This window comes from Jaculus jaculus, chromosome 7 (assembly GCF_020740685.1).
Source record: "Jaculus jaculus isolate mJacJac1 chromosome 7, mJacJac1.mat.Y.cur, whole genome shotgun sequence".
NCBI lineage: Eukaryota > Metazoa > Chordata > Mammalia > Rodentia > Dipodidae > Jaculus > Jaculus jaculus.
This window is the reverse complement of record NC_059108.1, coordinates 114,057,681-114,081,016: the sequence shown is the minus strand read 5'-3', so window position 1 is coordinate 114,081,016 and position 23,336 is coordinate 114,057,681. Positions and strand designations below refer to the sequence as shown.

Below are 23,336 nucleotides of genomic sequence, written 5' to 3'. Positions count from 1 at the left end.
ATTCCCTCTGTTTCTGTCACTTCATCCAGATTGCATGGCACCAGTCCCTAACATGAGAGCACTGTTTCCTGGAAGGAAGCACTTGGTCCTCTAGGACCACGGAGACTTCCTGGGCTAGGCATCAAATTCAGCCTCCTGCTCTGTGAGTTTGGAGCCTCTGGCCACAAAGAAGATACCAGACTACCACTCAGGCACACTTTGACCTGCATGGCAGTATTTTAAAATGTAAGTATCCATGTAGATAGCCAAGCTTTGCAGCAAGATTAACACTGTATGGCTAAACACAAGCCTCGAAAAGTCCAGGGTAGGACAGGAACAGAAGCCATTTTACTTACTTACTTTTTTACTTGTGGTGCTGGGGGTCAATCCCAATGTGCATGTGCTAGGTAAGTAAACACTCTCCCACTGAGCTTCATTCCCTAAGCCCAGAACCCCCCCCTTTTTTAAATCATTCCCTTAATCTATTATGTTGTGTTGAATGTACAAACTCATTTGTGTTCCGTCTTCTCATTCCTTTACTCATCCAGGATTTTTTTCTCTGGGTTGGAGAAGGTATTATTGAGCTCCCAGCAGCTGCATAATATGCTCTTGATATTAAGCACCTTCTCTTGCATGGTCTGGAAGTGGCAATGACTAAATGTGGAGGTACCAGCAACAAACTGCAGGCCAGTATTTTCCAGGGCCTGTCATTTGATTTGTACCAGAAGGACTTGCAGTAGGTGGTCACCTGCTTGACAGTTCCCACCACAGAGCCTTCCAGCATGACAAAGTCACGGTTCACTTTACGATAATGGGCAGAGCCACTCGATGGGTTGGTCAGACAGGTCACAGTTGGTCAGCTTGCCATCCTTAAAAGAGTAGCCATGCTCAGTGTTGTAAACCACCTTGTTAAACTTGGTGTGGTGATGGAAGTCTTTCTGCGCAGCTCGAGCAAGGAGTGTACCTACTATAGTCTTTGCTGGGCTTATACATAGCTTCGTGGTGTGTCAGTGAGGAGTGACTCTTGTAGTCTTTGCCCTTGTTCATCCTAGTAATATCAAACATCTTGTCCTGCTCAGGTATCTGGTTTGTGGTGATCTGCTGCTCCATCCTCTTTAGGTCCAGTCAGTTTTTCAGGCCCAAGTAGCCCAGTTCACCTGGACCTCCATCAGGTGGTCCTTCCATGGGTGGAGAGGACACAGTGCAGTGGGGTGCGGGCACTAACGGGGGTGGCCTGCTGGACTTCTTCCTGCTGTTGATGTCCTTCTCCGGCTCCTTCCTGCCCACGTTGTCAGCCGTGTCTTACAGTGCCAGTTCTTAGAAGAGCACCTTCTGCACTCATGGCTGATACGCTCAGCAAAGACAAGACTTGAAGGTCCAGATACTCTTAGGGACTCCGCATAGCCCACAATGCCTACAACTGCCATGGGCGGTAGCTCCAAGGTGGTGGCCACCTCCACAACCTCTTGCTTGTTCACCTTGGATCCTGGCCTATCAAATTCCTGCACGAGGTGGACCACTCTGGCCTTGTACTCTAGAAGAGCTGTGAGGTGGGTAGGCTTGGAACGGTCATACTTGGGAGGCTCTTAACTTTCTCACAATGCCAGCTGCTGCACTTCTGAGGCAAGAACCCCAGGGCCCACGATGAGAGCTGAGAATTTCCTGGAAGACACTGCTAACTCTGCTGGCTACAAAATAGTTCTTGAGCTCGTGTGTGGGCTAACTGCCACCTGAGGTGTCATAGTACAGGAATGACATAATGACATGTGCTGCTTCCCTGTGACGCTCCAGGACCGTGGCACACGGGCACTAAGCAGGTCGTCGAGTCTGTGTTTGTAAACTGCAGGGCTGAGAGGTTCTTAGAAGACGGCAAGTTCCTTGCAAGCCTGACTACCAAGAACTATACCTGCTTATGCACCTCACTGTCCCTTGTCACCGTGTCACAAACAGTCAAGTATAATGTGCACTCACCCTCAGCCCCAGTGTTTATCAACGTATCTTCTAACTTCAAAATACTAAGTGCAATTCAACCTGACCCCCATTGGGAAAAATGCCTTGAAACTTTCTGGACAGCACAAACAGTTGCCCTAATGTTTTCTCTCTGTCCTGATCCTTGTTTCCACTGGGAAAGTCCCTGAAAAGTCAGGCTTGTGTCACTACTTGGCCAGCTACTCCAAATCATGCCTCTATAGAAGCAGTGAGCTACCCTCTGAAGAGATGTACTTATCCCGCTGGGGACAGGAGGCAGCAACAACAAAACCGAAGACGTCACCTCCATTTCTGAAACAGGCCGCACACTCTGCTCCTGTCTTCCCAGCAGCCTCAGCCGACTGATGATCTGAAATCTTACAAGTCACCTGCTGCAGAGTTGGGGGGAGGAGATGCAATCCACAAGCCGGTAGGGCTAACCAAACCCCCACAATCCTCAACTACAACTAGAAGCAGGGACCTTACAGTTCATTTCCCAAACTATGACACATTCAGTTTATTTTAACGAGTCATTTCTTGAGCCAAGCACTTCAACACAAAGAGTATGATGGAAGCCTAAAAAATCTCAATCAGTACAACTCCAACATCTGAAACTGGTTTTAGATGACAATTCTCCCTCATTTTCATGACAAAGAAAAAGAAACATTGTGCAAATATAATTTCCAGAAGCAATGCCAGTCCACACCTCCCTGTGGGCAGGCGCTTTGCCTGTGACACACGGTGCGCAGTGACGCAGAACAAACGGCTTCAGCTTAGCTTGTTTAGAGTCACATCTTTGACCCACATGTCGCCATGGAGGGCTACACACCCAGGTATGAAGCGATGCAGTTGGGTTGTAAATTAACGTGCTTGGACACACATCACGGAGCCCATGTAGTGTGGAAATCCAATTAGCACTGTCAATGGCCTTCGGGGCTGGCATCTTGCTAACAGATCTGCAACTGCCAGGCAAGCTTTCAGCATGTCGCAAAGCAGGTTTTGATGTTCTGTAACCTGCTCTTGGGAAAACAATCAAAGTGTGTTTATGATTGGTAATATAACACTTAGCACCAGCTACAATGAGAGAGGACTCCTTGGAAATTAGTAATTAAACTAAGGAGAGAACCAGGGAATCAGTGAGCATATTAAAAAAAAAAGAAAAGAAAGAAAAAAGCACAGTACATTCAAGGGAGGCCTTCTCAGAATAAGCTTGAATGCAAGGTTAATTATCCAGTAGGACAGTAATAAGTATATTTCTAATTATAAGGCATCAACGGCTAGACACTGTACTACTGAAATTAATGAAAACATTTTTGGCTAAAGACATAAAAAGGCCTCCATTGGAAGATATCAGAGATATCTAAAAGCGGGAAAATGAGGAAGCACATCCCAGAGACTGAAGAAACCAAGTGGTTTCACTTCCCTGCCAGCCAGTGCCCAAGTCCACACTGCTCGGCACTGAAGAATAACAGGGAAGTGAGGACACTGTAATTTAAGGGTGGCATTCCTCGGCAGGCTTTCCACTGTAACCTATTCCTCATTCCACAAATTACCAGGTTCCTGGAGTGTAAGGAATTTTGAGAACCCCAAATTAGAAGTATTAGTGGCAAATTCTAACTTATCTAGAAGGGCAAAGCTTCTTAGTTTCCAGAGAGCAGAAACTCTAAATGCTCCAAGACAGCAAAGGATTCAACAGCATCAGGCATGTGGCACTATTAGTGCAAAGAATAAGTCAAATGTATATAGGAAGACAAAGGAAGCGTTCTCCTGTCCCTCCACCTCTCTGCTAAGGGGCCCATTTCCTTGCCTTGATGACTTTCGTAAACCTATTTCCTGATGTTGGTGAAGTCTGGAAAGCAGGAACCACAGTACACAGAGTCTGTCAAGAACCAGGGAGAGGCCCAAAGGAAAGGGAGTGTGGACTATCCTACTTAAATGTGACTAGAGCCAGGAGACGGGAGGAGCCTCTGCGACAGAAATGACAAGTATTTGCTACATATTCCAAGTACTTCCATCATGTGTCACACAGACATTGCCAATGAGTTATGACATCATTCCTTACCCAGAGCACTCATTCATCTCTAGATGCTTCTCTCGGTCTCTGGGCTTTGGTTGGCAATCAATGTTCATCTTTTTACTTTTTGGCCACCTCTGTCTGAGTTTATTTGTTGCCCATTTAGCTACAGTCCTAAGGAGACCACAGTCTAGAGAGTATCCCAACAAAAGGGTCTCCTGTGTATGCCTTGGGGGTCCACTGTGGTGGTAACCAGGATGGACACTCAGATCTGAGACACGTAGCTTTCTGCCAGAGACATGGCTGCCACTCAGACCAGTTGGTCAGCTTCCCTAGCCAAACAAACTCTGGGCTCCATGGGACATGAGCAGTTCATTTTCACACTCAATGAAATTCAACCGTTTTGGATTGCAGAAATATGGAGAGGAGGAGGAGCCGTGCCCACCTCCATGGTTCAGGATGGTTGGGAGAGGGGCTTAATAAGCCTTGTAAAGTCACAGTAGTGGTGTATGTACACTTGGGAAGCAGACAGGAAGACCGCTGTGAGTTCTAGGCCAGCTTGGGACTACATAGTGGATTTCAAGTCAGCCTGGGCTAGAGCGAGACCCTACCTCAATAAATATATATATGTATGTGTGTGTGTGTGTGTGTGTGTGTGTGTGTGTGTGTATGAATGAATAAATCCTGGTTCTAAGACAGCCCTGCTGACAAGTGCTTTTGTTTTTGTTTGTGTTTTTGTTTATCAAGGTAGGGTCTCACTCTAGCCCAGGCTGACCTGGAATTCACTATGTAATCTCAGGGTGGCCTTGAACACATGGGATCCTCCTACCTCTGCCTCCTGGGTGCTGGGATTAAGGGTATGAGCCACCACGCCTGGCCTGACAAGTGCTTTTTGATACACATGGAGGCACTGTCATGGCCTCCAGCTTATGAAACTGGCATACCACCCCATGTGCTCTGTAACAGTACTATCATGGAAACCTGCTTAAGAACTAGTGATTTGGGGTACAAAAGACGACTGTTCTGTGGCAGTTGAGAACCACTGCCCTCCCAGTGCTTCCATCCAAACCCAAAGCTCCAAATCTTTTCCAGTGATTAGAGCTGAGGCAGGGACGTTCTTCTCACTTCACAATGCCAACATAGTCATGAGGGACATATGCCTAAGAAGTGCAATAGAGCTGCTTCCTTTACCCAGATTCTAGAAGCAATGAGAGAGTACCACAGGTGTGCAATTTCCAAGCTCCCTGTGACCACTGTGACTGGGTTGTCCGGCCAGTATACCTTACTTTTCTTCACTTGCTTACTTTTGTTCATGTTCAAATGATTGTGAGTGAAAACAAACAGGGCCTCTCACCCTCTTCCAGCCTTGTGTTCTGTAATTACAGGGAAAGCAGGACCCTGAGTAAAAGGACGTTAGGCGCTGAAGAAACATATTGGAAAGTCCAAGGGAAAGACAGTGCCCACAGAGGAGATGCATGACCACTGCGGTCAACGCAGGGCTACCAGAGCAAAGGAGCTGCCAAGTTCCAGAACCAAGACTGCCGAGCCAGCAACCTCCGGACTCGGGAATTGACTTGAACAGAGAGAGCAGCTGGGGATTTAGGAATGGAAAATGGTCAAGTTAAATCTTTGAATTCCTTCTTCCTTCCCTCCTTCCTCCGTCATTTTTCCCCCCCTTCTTCCTTCTAGGCTGGACTCAAACTTGCTATGTTACCAAGGGTTACTGTGAACTTTGGATCTTCTTGAGTGTTGGCAGCACTATCTGGTTTAGGTGGTGTTGGAGATCAGATCCAAGGGTCTGTGCAAGCTAGACAAGCAGCTGATCTATATTCTTAGCTCAACTTTCAATTTCTGAATACCCAGGGGTATCAAGGATATGAGAGGCTTTCAAAATGTTTGTAAACAGATGTTCAAGGTGAAGACCCTGGCTCTTGTTAGCAGGGGAAAAAGAGAGAGAGAGGGACTAGCGTGCCTGACCAGTGTGTTTGCAGTGTCCACAAGAGAGGCCTCTGCACCTGCGCGTTAGTCATCAACTGGGGAAGCAGCCAATGCCTCAGAGGAACTTCCTGTGTCCCGGGATGGCATATATCAATCAAGAGCTCGCTAAAGATGGAAACACAATTTGCCTTGGTCTGGGGCTTAGTACGCCATGAGGGGTGGGAAAAGAGAAAACCACACAGCAGTTTCTTTTGTAGACAAACCAAATAAACATAATCCCAGTAAATTGTCCATTTTTGTACATTTGTAATTTTTTGTTACAGCTTTATTAGCATTTGAATGGAATGGGTTCTGTATCCTGAAACTTGTTCCACTAATGTTTATTTCACTTGGGTGAGTCTTATGGGAGAAATCAAGGAGTTTCAATGGCATTATCCTGTAACAGGAACAGTCAAGTTCAAGTTCAGTGACTGATTACAGCCAGGGGCACTTGATCTCTTTCCTCAGTGATAGTCCCTCAACCAGTTGGTAAGAAATTCATGGTAGATATATATTCTTAGAACCACACTAGAGAGCAATTAATGGTAAAACTGATTAAGCAATTCAGTAACTACATGCTTAGGTATCTTCTAGAGAAACTCTTGAACAAATGCACATCGATGTTCAGTGCAATCCTCTTTTAAACAGTCAAAAACTGGAAATGAATACCGTGTAACAGAAATAAAAATAGACTGTGGTGTGTTCATGAAACATAACATTATGTGGTAGTTAAAAAATGAAGAAATACTATACATTATATATACATATATAAATTATAAATATAAATATGTTGGTAGGAAAATATGTTAATTTTAGGAATACAGGCCATCTGTGGGCTTCAAGCATATTTATACAGTTTATATAGCTTCATGAAATCTGAGGTATAATAGCAAAATATTAGCATGTTTAAGTGTTTATTATTGTTATTCCTTTTTGTATATTTAGAACATTCACAAGAAAATTTAAATAATCCACCACAACATTATAGTTTGCCTAGCGTATGGGAGGGAAAAGCTATCAGGTTTATTAGTTTTCTATTTCAGAAATTTTAAAGAATGCCAGTTTATCAAAATCCAGAATGTCTGCTCTGGTGGTTAGGTCTAAGGGTTGTAACAACAACAACGTCTGCAACTGTGCTAGAAAATTCTTTTATTATCTCCCCAGCACCGAAGGTTGGTTTTGTTAGCTTCAGACAACTCAGCAGGAATGAATTATAAAGATGCAACTTCAAACACATTTTGTGGCAGAAAAGAGCCCTTGTGCATCCAGTGCACTTCGACCTTGGACTGTTTGTGAAAACCTGCTTACTTCATGTATGCCTCCATACTGCAAACACTGCCTGTGACAACGATTCATTTAAAAATGCCTTTCAGTGCCCTTCTTTAAAACACAAAGCTATTCATCCTGACTTTACAGTGACAACCTACATAGCACACAGGACTGAAGACTCTGGGATGCTGAAGGATTGGCCTTACGATTTTTGTTGTTATTGGTCTCTATTTGGTTCTTACTGTGAAAAGACATTTATAGACGAAGGTTTCTTAAGTAACAAGCAGAAAGCTGCTATATCTCATTTTTTTTTTTTGTAAAATTTTATTTATTTGTAAGCACAGAGAGAAATGGAAAGGAGACAGAGAGAGAATGGGCACGCCAGGGCCTCTAGCCACTGCAAACAAACTCCAGACACATGTGTCCCTTATGCATCTGGCTTACATGGGTCCTGGGGAATTGAACGTGAGTCCTTTGGCTTTGCAGGCAAATGCCTTAACCATTAAGCCATCTCTCCAGCCCTATATGTCATGTTGTTATAAATAATGTCAGTGTGCTCTTAAAATCATAGTGATCATGTTTTTCTCTTATTTCTGCTTTATTCATTTGTGTTTGGTATTTGGTATGCATGTGGAGGCCAGAGGTTAAGATCAGGTGTTTTCCTCAGTGAATGTCCATCTTATTCTTTTTGAAACATGTGTATGTGTGTGTGTGGTGCATGTACAAGCATGTGTGTGGGAGCACATGTGTGCAGAGGCCCAAGACTGAGGACCTCTTGTGTATCTTCCTCAATAATGCTCTACTATTTTTTTTTTTTTTTAACAAGGCAGTGTTTCTCAGTTGTACCAAGGGCTTGCTGGTTGCGCTATTTTAGCTAGCCAGCTAACTTGCCCTGGTGACCTCACGTCTCTACTTTCAGAACACTGGGATTTTAAGTGGCCACCATGCCAACCTGGCATTTATGTGGGTGTGGAGAGCTGAACTCTGGTATTCAAACTTGCATGGCAAATATTTTATTCATCAAGCCATCTCTTCAGGCTCTTCACCTTATTTATTTATTTATTTATTTATTTATTTATTTATTTATTTATTTATTTATTTTTGAGGCAGTGTTGCTCACTAAACTTGGAAGTCGCCACTTCAGCAAGATCAGCTAGCCAGTAAGCTCCAGAGATCCTTCTGTCTCTACCCACCACCCCCCAAAGCTGGGGTTATAGAACACTGTTATTTCTGGATTTATGTGGGTACTGGTTATGCAAACGCAGGTCCTCAGGTTTGCCCAGTAAGATCTATATTGACTATGCCGTCTCTCCAGCCCTTCTTATTTATTCTTAATCACTTTGTTACATAAAGGTTGGTTTATGATCATCTAATTTCATATTATATTCCTACTAATAGCATTGTGAATTTCAAATAATTTGCATGCATATATAGAACATGTACATATGTATATAAGCATGTTACTTTCTGCTGATATAATTTTAACTTCATCATAGTTTGCTCCTACATTATTACATTTTTAATTTTTACTTAAACTTATCTGACAAATATTTTGATGTCTGAGTTAAATTTGCATTTGTCTAAGTTATGTTGATGATTTTCTTAATTTTAACTTCTAAATACACTTAGTTTTGGATATAAGCCCTGAAGCAAACTTATTCATGCTCTCCTAAAATGAATCTTCCTTCTCTAATAGATGTTATTCTTACTCTCCTGAAAAAGTCTTCCTTCTCTTAATAAAACCAATTCTTGGGCTGGACAGATAGATCTTGACTGCAAAGCTTGATAACCTGGGTTCAATTCCCTAGTGCCCACATAAAGCCAGATGAACAAAGTGGTGCATATGTTTGAAATTCATTTGCAGCAGCTGGAGGTCCTGAAATGCATATTCTCTGTCTCTCTTCTCTCTTTTCTGCTTCCAAATAAGTAAATAAAAATATATTAAAAAAAAATCTTGTTCTTTCTCTCCTGAAGTCTTCCTTCTTTTAATAAATGAGTTCATTATATGCCAAGTAAAATGCAATGTTTGAGCACTTTGGATCATTCTGTTTTGGGGGTTTTGAGGTATGTCTCAGACTTGATACAAGATGAACTAACTTCCCGATACTACCTCCTAGGTGCTGGCACTCCAGGAATGCACCACCACATTCAGCTCTGCTTGATCACATTGGTTTCAAACCTCCCAGACAAGGGTAAAAACCTAAGACACCATGTTTCCCCCATCCCTGCAGAGACTGACTGAGGTCTCCTGGTTCCCCACAATGAATACCAATAATCCCACTGAAGGCTTCCAGCATAACTGGGGTAAGCTGGAGGGGGGAGTCTATGTGGGGAACATTTTTATTTTAAGCAAATCAATAAATAAAAAAATAAAATAAAATCTAGGGCTCAGGAGATGGCTCAATTGTTAAAAGTCTTGCGTGCAAAGCCTGCAGGCCTGGGTTTGATTCCCCAATACCCACGTAAAGCCATATGCACAAAGTGGCATATGTGTCTGAAATTTATTTATTTGCAGTGTAGAAGCCCTGGCATGCCCATACTTTTTTCCTTTTCTCTCTCTCCTCACAAATAAATAAATTAAAAAAAAATTTTTTTTTAAAAAGGAGGTAGGCATGGTAAGAAGGATTCCATGGCTACATGGTGAAAACAATGCCAGTGTTGTTGAATCAAACCTGGGTCCTTTGGCTTTATAGGCCACATGCCTTAACTGCTAAGCCATCTCTACAGCCCTGTATCTTGTTTTTGTTTTTTAACCTTGACAATATATCATATGGGGCAGTTTCTTGGCTCACTGGACTGTCTTGAGAACTTTTCATTGGCTGCTTTGGATATGCACTGGAGCATGTTTATTTTCTTGTATACAGCTGGTGGCTTATACAGGCCACACCGCAAAGAGCATCCTCACACACCGCCCATCTGCTTCTCTGCTCACTTCCTAGGAGTAAGTATTCTAGGCTCTGCAAACACACTGATGACCAACTGGCTGTGGATAACATTCTGAGACCAATTATCTTACAGTGGGGTCAATGTACTCAGCAGTAAAGCATGGGCATCAGTAAGAGACAGCCCATGGCTAGGGTGCAAACAAGTCCCCAACCTGCTTCAGCCCTCGGCCCTGAATTGCGTTGAAGACTGGTGCGTCCTGTGGGAAGGACTAGGTTGGTAAGGAACATTTTATCCAGAGGGCTTGGGATAGCTGCTCTTTACCAAGAGGAACTTGGTAATGTTTCAGCAGATAACAACTTCACCAGGGCATACTCAGTGATTATCAACCTGTGTTTGAGTTTCTACCTGACCTTCTTTTGTCTGGGCTGAATAAACTTTAGATATTTTAGTCTTTTTGTACAGCATTTTCAGTTTTCTAAAGCTTAGCCTCTTGTAGCTTTCCTAACATGCCTGTGAATTGTGTTCATTAATGACTAGATAAGGTCTGCTGTCTAAATGTGACCATTTTAAGTAATGACAAAAGGAAAGAGAACAAAATACAAGTCAGGAGGAGATTTGACCGTTTTGTTTTTCAAGGTAGGGTTGCACTCTAGTCCAGGCTGACCTGTAATTCAATATGTAGCTCAGGGTGGCCTGGAACTCACAGCGATCCTCCTACCTCTGCTTCCTGAGTGTGTACACACACACACATACACACAAAACAGGAGAAGAAGGGCCCTATACATGTGAAAATAACTCAAATGCTGAAAGGTAGCCTATTTCTAGAACTAGCAGTGGTCAAAGTGATGGAGAAACAGTCACTTTCGCAGAGATGTGTCCCCTTTTCTGTGCCTCAGAGCCTGTCAACTGCCTCTACTGTCAAGCTTAACATGGTATTCATGTGGTTTTATAAGCTTCTACCAGAACCTTCCACTTCAGAAAACTTGACTAGCTTAACCATCTTCGGAATGTGGCCAAGAATCTTCCTAGAGAAAGACAATCAGTGCACACTAGTTAATTGCATTTACCGACCTGCCCTTGACCATCTGCATGGCTGCAGTGAGCAAAACGCCAAGTGTCCTCAGGCTGTTATTTCTTCCTGCTGCTCCACAGCTGCAGACTGTCTACAAAGCCTCACCTCTCAAAGCCAGGGAGTACCTGGACATAGGCAGGCAGTTTCAGAGCCTGCAGCATCTAGAGGCGCTTGTAGCCAGATGTCACTGTATTTACCTCACGCTCTTTTTGGGAGAGGTGGAAGAGAAAAGACATGCAGGCTTCATTTCTAATCATACTATTTTTGACATTTTCTTTCAGCCTTTATGACTTAACGGCATAAATGCCAAGTTAAACCCATCATCAGGTTGAAAATTCATTGGCTGGAAACCAAACCAGGTACTTCTAAAATGGCTCAGGCATCAGGCTTGGATGTAGCTCAAGGTGCAATGCCCTAGGTTGTGGGTACATACAGAAGTCTGTTTACTTTACTGGCTCTCAACCCACATCTTTACATCTATATAGCAGAGTGGCTACTTAAAGATACAATGCTCAGTCTACCGTGTGTACTTAAGTAAAAGAAAAGGGTATCAACCTTTCCCCGCTCCCACTTCCCCATGTCCCTGCTTCCCTTCCAGCCCAGCCCGTGGATTCTGGCTGTTCCAGTTGGCACACTGGAACAGCTACAGGAGCAATGGCTCTTCCATTCAACCTGCTCCTCTTCCAAGTGCTTGGTTCAACAGCTGTGTCAGAACTAAGGGTTCCCTTTGTATGTAATACCACTCCTCCAGCAGGGTTCTCCTAAGTCCCATTGGGATCAAATCACTCTTCCGCTGTACTCCAAACACATATAGCCCCAACTCTCTCATACCTGAAGGAACATCCTGATGGACCAGCACAGCACAACGTCCTGTGTGCTCCCAGTGAAAGGGGAAGTTGCATGTGGAAGAGTGAGGAATTGATCCAATTAGGACACAAGCCCAGTAAAGGAGTGCATCAAAAGTACTACCGAACCCCCTATACATCTACAAAGTGTATCAGGTCCCACATCCACAGTATGCAGAGATCACTGGACTGCGGCCAGAATAGGCGAGATTCGTGAATGATATAATTATGCTAGGATCAAACACACACTCGAAAGGATAATCAAACACACCTTCCCCCCAGTGACCCTGAAAACATAAAAAATAGTAACAAGAAGAACTGATCTAGCCATGTACTTAAGCAACTGCTTTACAAGCCAGAAACAAATAAGAAAACGAGACACACGCTTCAAATCCCAATCTTTCCCTAAAATATCTGAGGTTGCTACAACTAACATGGTGATGCCTATAGCCCCATTTGCTTTGCAAACTCTGAAGCCTGAGAAGGATTAAAGCATTTTCTAGCAGCTTATAAGGACTGCTTAAATGATATAAGAACAGAAGATTTCTTCCTATGTTTGCTGTCACCACAATACAGTGAATGCGCCACTCTGTTGGCTTTTCTGAAGAACTACTCCTTGCTTTTCCCAGGATTTAAAAACCATGTTAACAATAAGCAAATACAACATGGCCAGATGCCTTTCATGGTCAGATGGTTCATTGTTTAAAAAGCTTCAGTTTAAAATCCAAAAGATTGTTAACAGATGCAGTTTCTGGCTAAAGACTGGGAAAAACCTCATTTAAACAAAAGAGTGTGTTGTGATTGGAGCAAAAAAGGGAATTACCTCTACAGATAAGAACCACAAACATTTCCTATTTGAAAATACCCCCAACCCCACCAACAGGACCATTTTTGGACCTTTCATGAAGGTTTAGAATTTTGACAATGGATTGCTGTCTATGACCAACCAGGACAGAACCACCCATCCAGTAACAGCGAGATTTGTTTGGGCTGTTAGCAAGGCCACAACATCCATCTCTGACTCGCCCCCAGATTCCTCAATTAGGCAGGATTCCATTTAATTTCTTTCCAATCATTTTAGCCCCAGAAATACTTTTGCTGCTTTCATTTTGGCTCTGGAAATGAGTTGTAACTAGACAGTGAGATAGAAAAGTTTCCCAAACGAGCAGAGTTGATAAGCAGAGATCTGCTTCTGGGACCCAAGCTGCTGTTGGAAGGAAATGCGATGGTTGGCTGAGAAAAGCCTGGCCCTGTGCTCAGTCCCGGTCGTGTTCCATGACTCCTGTTCAGTTTTGCACAGACAGCCGCTCTTACCAGCTCCGGCAGTCTGTTTCTGTTGGCTGCAGTGGACATTGACTCTGTGGCTTCAATGTGTGGGAGAATGTCTGTGCTGTCCTGGGTTCTAATCTTAAAGATGGAAAATGTGAAGGTGCCATGGGTGTAGCTTTCCCTCAGCCTGAGAAATGGATGTGGTTTGGCTTGCTGCTGATAAGCCTGACCTGCAAAAGCTATGTTCCAAGGAAAACAATCTGTTCTTAAGACTCAGTACGGCCACCATGGGGCCTGTTCTGAGAGACATCACAAGAGATGTCCCTTATTCGCACAGGTAAACATCACACCTTTTCCTGGTGAAGTTGTCATGTCCCCATATTTGTTCCTTATTTCTTGATTTAGCGTAGCTCCCCAAATCTTTGGTTTTAGTTCATAGGCATAATATAGTTTTAACGGTGAGGGAAGCTCTAATCAAGAAAATCTACAGTTAAGTGATATAACTACACATTTAAATTTTTTTATTTTTATTTATTTATTTTGACAGTGACAAAGAGAGAAAGAGGCAGAGAGAGAAGAGAGAGAGAAAGAATGGGCATGCTGGGTCCTCCAGCAACTGCAAACGAACTCCAGACACATTCACCCCCTTGTGCATCTGGCTAACGTGGGTCCTGGGGAACCGAGCCTCGAACCGGGGTCATTAGGCTTCACAGACAAGTGCTTAACTGCTAAGCCATCTCTCCAGCCCACAACTACACATTTTTAAGGAGCTAGATCTATAAGGCCATGGGAATATATAAAGATGGTGGTTCTCCACTGAGAACACCACTGTCAAGTTATGTAATGAATGCAAGCTTATGGCGAGAAGCTAGAGAAGTAAACTCCCTGGTATCTGTGCTATATAACAGGTCAGGTACTAGAAAGAAGGGTCCATCATCATGAAATGGGACTTCCCAGGCATATCTGTATCTATCCTCTCACAATCACACACACTGAAGATGAGGCTTGCAAGAGGAGCTTATAGGCCTGGAAATTGAGAAATGAGCAGCAGCTGTGAGCCCGAGGTCATTACTATCCTCCAGGGTTTGCCTTCTCTAATGAAAGGGGCAGGAGTTTCCATGATTCACTTTCAATTGCTGTCAAGGGTGTAATAAAATCTGGGAAAGAAGAAAACTTTCCCCTCGGTAAGCTGCTCCCATTTGCCTGGCCTGTCCCCTCCTCCAGTACACATTCCCAAACCCTGCTTTGCCTTGTTTCTGAATTTTAAGAGGAAAAAAAAAATCTTTACCAGAATTAAAATCAACCATGTCCTCAGGGGGGATGGTCCCGGGAGACTTTTCCCTCTTCCTCAGCCCCAGGGGCAGAGCTTTGAGATGACAGCGTGAGGGCCTCTTGCTTCCACTAACCACTTAAGGCCCGCAGGAGTATGTACGAACACATTCTATTTCCATTGACAATTTGTGCTCAGTGCATTTACACACATTGGTTGAGCTGTGACAGTTCCATCAACAACAGAGAGGTTTTCTGGTAGGTGAGACACGCCCAAAGAGTGAGAGAAGACAGCAAGTTCACTGAAGGGGGCAATTTGCTGGTTACAGCTGGGTGAGGACCTTGGAACTTATTTTGGGCTGATTTGATAATGGCCGAGCAATCATTCTGAGTGGTCAGAGCTGGACAGATCTTTCAGCAAAGGCCACCAGAGCAAAATATGACATACTATTTCTGGTGGTTGGAATGAAAAATGCCTCCACCCCCAGCCATAGGCTCATGTACTTAAATCCTTAATCTCCAGTTGGTGGTGCAGTTTGGGAAGTTTATGGAACCTTTAGCAGGTAAAGCTTTGCTGGAGGAAGTGTGTCACTGGGCGTGGGCCCTGAGGTGTTCCAGCCCAACTCCCCTGGCTACGCTCTGGCAACTTCCTCCTTGCTGATATGATGCTGGCTTCCCACTCCTGCCAGGCTGCCCTGCCATGGCCACAGTGGATTCTACCTTCAGGAACTGTAGCCACATTTAACACCTTCCTTCTCTAAGTTGCTGCTGGGTATGCCTTCTCTAATGGAAGGGGCAGGAGTTGCCATGATTAACTTTCTTTTTTTAAAAAAAATTATTTATTTATGAGAAAGCAGCAGGGAGAGAATGGGCATGTCAGGGCTTCCAGCTGCTGCAAATGAACTCGAGACACATGTGCTACCTCGTGCATCTGGCTTACATGGGTGCTGTAGAATCGAACATGGGTCCTTTGGCTTTGCAGGCAAGTGCCTTAACCACTATGCTACCTCTCCAGCCTGATGATTCACTTTCAATTGCTGTCAAGGGTGTAATAAAATCTGAGAAAGAAGAAAACCTTCTCCTCAGTATTTCTGCTCCAGCAATGAAAAAGTAACTTACATACCATTACAATTCCTTGGTTTGAAAATAAGCTTTAACAACGTTGGCGGTATTCACGGTAATTCTAATGACAACCATTAATCTAGTCCTGACACAAAGTGCCAGATGTGGGAGATACAAAGGTAAGACATAGTACCTTGCAAGCGCCTAATATCCAGTGGCAGAGATAGGTGCAGGGGCTCAGTGAGACATGGAAAATGCTTGTGGGAGGATAGCACACGTGAACAGATGCAGATTCCAAACTGCATACAGGTCATCTAATAGAAGGTTTCCCTAAAGTCACTGGTGCCTTGAAAAGACATTGGGTTGTTACCTTTTCTTAAGAGGAGGAGATCAAACTGTCTGCTCCCTGTTAGAAAGAGTACTATCTCTTAAGTACTAGCTCTGTCCTTCCCATTTATTCCACTTGGTTCAAGTGGTAAAAGATGGTTGCAAGCAAGATTATCCAAACATGGACCACATGGGGATGGTCTGAGAATCTATTACAGGCTTTCAGAAATGGCACAGTGAACTTTATTTCAGGAGCAAAGTCCCTGGAGTGATGCCCAGTGCATGAATGGTAGAGAAGAGACTCTGGCAGTCTTGTCAGCCACCATACCACTCTCCCCATATCCTGAGGCAGCACAGCCTCAGCTTTATAGTACAAGTGACTGCCCAGAATGTGTTCCTGACAATGAGATGTGAAAGCACAGCTGTTGTATAGCTCCTGAAATGTGCTCCTAGGAGCGGGAGTGGGAAGTGGTTCCTTCTCTTCCTTTTCTCCACCTTTAGTTTGGAAGTGGTGGGAGAGCCTCCTCAGGCTGTGAGGACAATGGGGCCATATGGAGAGATGGCAAAGTGTAAAGTTTTGTGACACTGAGGAAATGTGAAGATAGAAGGTCGTCAATGCTTGTCCCAGCCTGCCTGCATACAGACTTACGGCACAAGCAGAGAGGACACTGACACCTCATGTCAGCCTGTGCCATTTCAGGTGTCAGTCAAAACAATTACGGACAACAGTAACAGGTACAGACAAGCTCAAAACTTGTTGGTAGGCTTTAGGTACTTTGCTATATGTAGACCCAAGGCCACATGACACATTCAATCTGGTTTTCACATCACAAAGAGCTGTCTGGGTCTTGGTGATGAAAGGGGAGAGAAAAGGAATCGAAATGATCATTTTACATTTAACCACAGTCACAATGAATAGCTTACCTTTTTCTTGCTACAGTATATCTGCCACTTTTTCTCAGCTGGAAGTGCAAACATAGCTTCCCTGTGTTTGTCTGTGAGGTCAAGTTCATCCTGAGAAGAAAAGTAAAAGGTAAGTATTATATAGATTAAGTGTTATTCCCACAGAGAATGTTGCCAGTATCATCAAGGAGAGAAAGACACACCCACACATATTTAAATGAATGTGAACAAGATCAAAGCTAGGTCAAGGTGTGTTTTATGACCGTGAAGGCAGCTTGTCTTCAGGCCAGGCACTGAACACAAGATGAACAGAGAATACCCCACAGTGTCCAGGACTGGGAGAGATGGACCCCGGCTGGACAGAGTCACCCTCAGCTACTGTTAATGCTGTGTAGCGCCCACGGCGCAGGAACGGCTACAAGAGCAGAGAAATTCAGGATGAAGAGTATTAAAGTGAGAGCCTGCTACGGACAGCTTCCTTGGAACTGACTCTCAGACAAAGACTCTTGCGCTGGCTGCCAGAAGTCCTAGTCCTGACCCAATAACTGCTACTGTGTGGATGTTAATGTCTCCAAAAGTCCATGCGCTAAAGTGTTTCAAGGCCAATTGTATTGGGAGCTGACAGAACTCTTTTGGAGGTGGGGCCTAGTAGGCCAACTAAACTCAGGCCATGGGGGCATGCCCCCACGGGGACTGTCAGACCCTGGCCATCGCCCCCCACCCCCCAGCCACGATGAGAATGGTTTTGTTTTGCCACACTCGCCCTTTCTGACATTATGTCTTGCTACAGGTTAACAACAGTGAGACCAAGGGATCATGAAGTAGACCCTCTCAGGCTGGAGAGATGGCTTAGTGGTTCAGGCACTTGCCTGCAAAGCCTAAGGACCACTTAAGCCAGATGCACAAAGGTGGAGCCTGTGTCTGGAGTTTGTTTGCAGTGGCTAGAGGCCCTGGCACACCCATCCTCTCTTTCTCTCTCTCCCTCTCCTGCCCTTCCTCCCTCCCTCCTAGCAAATAAACAAATAAATAAATAAAACTAAATAAAAGAATTAGACCCTCTCAAACTGAGAGGCAAGATAAACCTTTTCTTTTTATAAGTTAATTATCTCATGTATTTTGTTACAGCACCAAAAAGCTGAGTAACACAGCAATAGAGACAAAGGCCAGATTGTGGGAACAGACTTGGTCACTGGGGGGCCATGGCCAGCTTGGATAAAGCACTGGGTTATGCAGCACATGGTATGAGAGGTAATGCAAGGCTGCTTTACCCAAAACCTTAAGTGATAGAGTAAGCTTTTTCCTCTTGAACAAGAGGAACCATTGAAGTTCTGATCCCCTATATAATCTTGTTCTCAACAAAAACCTCAAGCAACGTGTGTGTGTGTGTGTGTGTGTGTGTGTGTGTGTGTGTGTGTGTGTGTATACATACACATCAGGACCTCTTGCCCCTGCAAACAAATACCAGACACTTGTGCACTTTCTGTGTTCAGCTTACGTGAATGGCTTGGGAGTTAAACCCAGGCACGGCTTTGCAAACAAGTTCCTTTAACCACTGAGACATCTTTCAAACTCCTCAGAGAACGTTTGCTAAGGATTTTATATGTAGGCAAGCACTTTCTCATTTAGTTCACACAATGACTGTAAGAGGTCCACTCATCACTACATCCTTGTTGGAACAATAATCCCTATTGTAATAGAGCTGTGGAAAACTTAGGCCAAAGAATTAGCTCAAAAAAAAAAAAAAAAAACCCACACAGGTAAGTTATTTCCTCAAGCCCACACACCTACTAGATAAAAAGGCTGGGTTTTAGGCCCAGAGCTATCTGTCTTCAGAGTTCAGGCTCTTATTAGCCTTGCTGATCAGTGTTATGAAACTTTTTTTTTTTTTTTTACAAAAAGAAACATATTTATGGGCTGGAGGGAGTGGCACAAGCATCTGGAGTTTGTTTGCAGTGGCTAGAGGCACTGGTGGACCCAAACTTCTCCCTCTCTCTTTCTCTCTCTGTATCTTTGCTTACAAATAAATATTTATTTTAAAAAAGAAACATATTTATAATGGTGTACATCTTAGAAAGGCAACTTACAACCTTCATAAGTAATGAATAACAGCAATACAATAATGAATGCAAACTGCTTGAAGGAATGACCTTGGCATTTAATAAGAACTCCTTCCACAGTTAGTCATTATTGGTACTGAGCATCTCATTTTCCCATAGGGAATATTATCTAGTTAATAGTAGTTAATTTCTTGGTGAGAGTAAAAGATAAAAGCTATAAATTAAGGTGGAAAATGTTTCTGATCCCTGAAGAGTGAGCCAGTTCCCTCCCTGAATGACTTGTGTGCTTATCTACCACTGACCACAATTTGGGGACATGATACTGCCTTGCTATCTCATGCCCCTCTGCAATTTAGTCATCAAGTCCTATTATATCTTCCTTGAAAGGAGTTTCCTTTTATTTCATTCTCAAAGAAACCACTCAAGCTGACTTCCCCAGTGACCGGGCGCCTTGGCTTTTGGGCCACCCTCCTGCCATCCTCCCTTGCCTCTAGCGCTTCCTTCTCAGCCCAGCTAGACTTCACGTAAATCAGGTCTTCAAACTGAGCAAGCATTAGCCGCACTAATAACCAAAGGTCGTCTTGTGTCTGTGTGTATGTGTGTGTACACCCCAGCCTCTTGCTGTTGTAAACAAACATCAGATACTTGTGCCTCTTTAGTTGTCTCTGCTTATGTGGGTAGCTCGAGAATTGAACCTAGGCTGTCAGGCTTTGTAAGCAGTGCTTTCCAGCACTGAGCCATCTTCCCAGCCCCTATTTTGTGCATGTGTGGGGGAGAAAGGGTCTCACTCTAGCCCAGGCTGGCCCTGAGCACACATGATCCTATCTCAGTCTCTAAGTGCTGGGAGGATAGGTGTGAGCCACCTTCTCACATCCCAGTGTTTACAAGGAACAGGAAGGGGGAGGTACAAGTGTGCACATTTCTGTTACATTTCCAAGGTGTTGCTGATGCTGCCGGTCCAGAGACCACACTTTAGAGCTACTGCCACTGAAAAGAGCACTGTGCTGTTTCCAGCTCCCAGTTCAAAATCTTCATCCCTTCTACACTGCCTGAAAAATGAATTATCCAATCCCCAACCTGAATCTTACGGTCTTTCATTTATAACTCAATTTACTTTGCCAGCTAGTTGCAGCCTTACAACATATCTCATGAAGACCTACCTCTCAGAGCCTAACGCACGCCAGCTTTCCCAGGAAGCCCTCTCTCTCATCAAGCCCCTCCATCTCTGCAGGACAGGCACACCGTTACTCTTGCAACAATTCTCATTCGGTATTAGGTAATACAGCATGACCACTATTCATAAATCTGTTGCTATTTTCTTTTAGAAGTAAACACTAAGTCACTAATCACCCCCCCCCCCCAACAAACAATTACACTCTAACCACAAGAAACTAGCTGTCCAGAATTTCAGCAATGAAAACCTGGGAAGGAATGAAGTATTTTTATAGAAATTTCCATTATGAGGGAATATGTTAGAATTTTGGCATACAACTATTATATATGGGAAGTAATTATTTTCCTTCCTTTTTAAATTTCCTGTAAGTCACACCTGGTTTGAAGAATGGGGGAAACAAGGGTGACAAGAATCACTTCCCTACAAACAAGTTAGTTAATCAAACCACTCAATAATACGCAGCTTGGTTTGGGGACAAGGTTTCTGATCTGTGAGAGAGTAGCACTTGGGACGCACTTCTTTTACCACTCAGAGCAGTTTGTGCTGGCTGAGCAGAGGTATGAGGAAATGTGTGAATCCTCAAACCTAGAAATTCATAGCAAAGGAGATTTGACTTGTTGGGTTTTGCTGTTAGAGGTAGATAACTTCTGCTTCTGCTGAGATGCAGACATGAGCAATCTTACATAGAGAACAGATGGGGCACATGGTTTCAAACAGACAGAATGTTCTCAGAACAGAAACCAGTTGCTGCAGTATCTCTGGATATAAAGCTGGAATACTGTAAGGAAACAGACAGGAAAGAATAAATGCAGTTTGATAATAGCTGTCCCGAACAATTACTAAGTACTTTTCTGTGTGTCTAATAGTAACATTTTATATGGAATAGTTTAACTATTACAACAATCCCACGAAGAGGATGATCTTATGAATGTATTTTCCAAGAGATGGGCCTCAGAGCGGTCATGCACTTGCTCAAGGCGACAAAGCTAGGGAATAGCAGGGGTGGAACCGGAGTGCAGTCTGCCTGGTTTGGAGCCTGCGCTTGCTGAGCAGTACACTTTTCATTCTGTCACTCGACCAACAGGTGGATGGAATCATGTCCCAGAAAGAGGCATGGAAAGGTATCCATCAAGTGTCTGTCTGTAGCAAGAGGGAGGTTAGGTACACAGCTGCGCCTCAGTTCTACATCTGGCTCTTACTGGTTAGGCAATCTTGGCCAAGTGACCAGGCCTCTGGACCTGGAACACCTTCAGCTGAAGCCAAGTGATATTCTTCATAGTTACCTTCAGGATTCATTCATGAAACCAGAAAGATTTTTGGCTGTGTACCTACTAAAATGTCAGATACTGTGATAGGAAGAGGGAACAAGAGAATATAATCTGCTCATGAGGGCAAGAGAGCTAACTAGGACACTAAGGGAAGGATGAGCACACACCAAGGTGAGTTTGCAGAGTCCTCTTGTGAGAAAGTTGGGGCAGAGATAGCTTCCCCAGGGAAATGACATGACAACTAGGAATTACATAGGTAGAAAGCACTAGAGACAATGAAAGGCAGCTGTGAAAATCTCTCCAAACTTTAGCCTTTACCCTCAGAGTAATCAAATGCCACTGGTGGATTCTGGGAAAGCAGAGTAGCACAGATTAGAGATGATAATTTAATTTTGCCCAAGCACAATGTCCAGGATGTAATGAGACTCTCATCCCTCCATTCCAAAAGCCACTTGTCTCTGACTCATCCCATTTTAATAACATGGCTCAATCAAGTACACAAGATTCTGCACACTACCACAGCCTTAGAGATCTATCAACACCATTCTGCCTATTGAGGACCAAACCAATATGAGTTATATACCTTAATTTCAAGATATGTATAATCTAGCTACGAAGACAACATATTAGAAGGTTTTAACAGTTCCCTCTCTTTTTAGGAGAAAGGCATAGCAGGTAAGGATGGTTTCTGATGGCCTCAGCTCACCTACCTCACCTCCCCCTGCTCCAGCAGTACCTTCCAGCACTTTTGATCACACCCTACCAACTTCTCAAGTTTTGCACATGCTGGGACCTTTCTCACCAGGGCACCTCTCACCATATCTATTCCTCCAAGCTTTTCCGAGGCATCAACCAACCAGTCCTTCCAGGTTGCCAGCCCATCCTGGCTCTCCTAAGATGGCTGGCTCCTTTGTGCTCTACAGCATTTCTCACACAGCTATGGTTAGGTTATTGACATGTTTTTTTCTTTATGGCCTGGTTCCCAGAGGACAGGAGCTTAGCTTGTTCTATTAGCCTTGCTTGAATTGGAAGTCTCTAAAACAATATAACACATCAGATGCAGGGGGAATCAAAATGTAGGTGGAATTTGGAAGGGAGAGAAAATTTAAGCAATTTGTTTTCCAGATTAGAACCTATTGGAAGTTTTGCTTGGAGGAGGAGAGAAAATGTACAAAAACAAAGCTCAGTTGGTGGAACAAAAAGAATGGAATACAAACTAGCTGAAAATTCTTCTGATAATTTCTTTTATTTAGGATCTAAAATTACCTCAAAGTAATGTTATAAGAGATTTTCCTTTTGAAAATTAATCTAATACTCAAAGAGGCAATCATGGAACAGAAGAGCATGAACTCTCTTCTGGTGAGAAGTTGGTAATGCCTGCTCCCCAGGCAGGGCAACCCTGACAGACCACAGGCCAATTCCCCTACCATTTGGCCTAGTGTACCCATGAGTTTATGGGGTTTCTTATACAACATGGGTAAGGGGTTACTTACAAGAACATGGAGGACCATGTCATGCAAAAACCTTTTCATATAAACTTTTAGAAAAGAAATCTTATAAAGGCAGAAAAATCCCTATTTTCCTGGGCCTGGAGGCAAGAACAGTGAGTGACAACTTCAATGGGTACCAGAGGAGGGGATACTGGAATATTCTAAAACTAGGGTGGGGATGGTTAAAAAACTGTATACATTTGCTAAAACTCATCCCACTGTTCTATAATACTTAAGTTATGCTTCAATAAAGCTGCATATCAGTAGAAATCAAACTTGCTTCTAGAGACCTAAGAAAGCAAACAGAATTCTACATAGACCAATAAGAAAATATATAGCTTTGTTTATAAAACAAAGGAAGCAACATTCTGGTTGAAAGTTAACTAAACCAAGGACTTGGTTTGGAAAAGAAATAGAATGTAAAGACAAGGGAGAGGAAACTGCATACCCATTTATGGTAAGGAGCTCAGTTCAGGAAAGGCCTGATTTCATACAGCTTTTGTCTAA

At 43.6% G+C, this 23,336-nt stretch overlaps 1 protein-coding gene across 2 annotated transcripts in view; it reads right to left on the bottom strand.

The window, feature by feature from the left end:
* Daam1 (dishevelled associated activator of morphogenesis 1) overlaps positions 1–23,336 on the bottom strand; it is a 179,607-nt gene that overhangs the window by 64,523 nt on the left and 91,748 nt on the right. For both annotated transcript variants that reach the window (XM_045154021.1, XM_004649229.2), the window contains exon 3: positions 16,862–16,951. In XM_045154021.1, the coding sequence (XP_045009956.1) occupies positions 16,862–16,951 (90 nt within the window). The remainder of the gene's footprint in view (positions 1–16,861; positions 16,952–23,336) is intronic.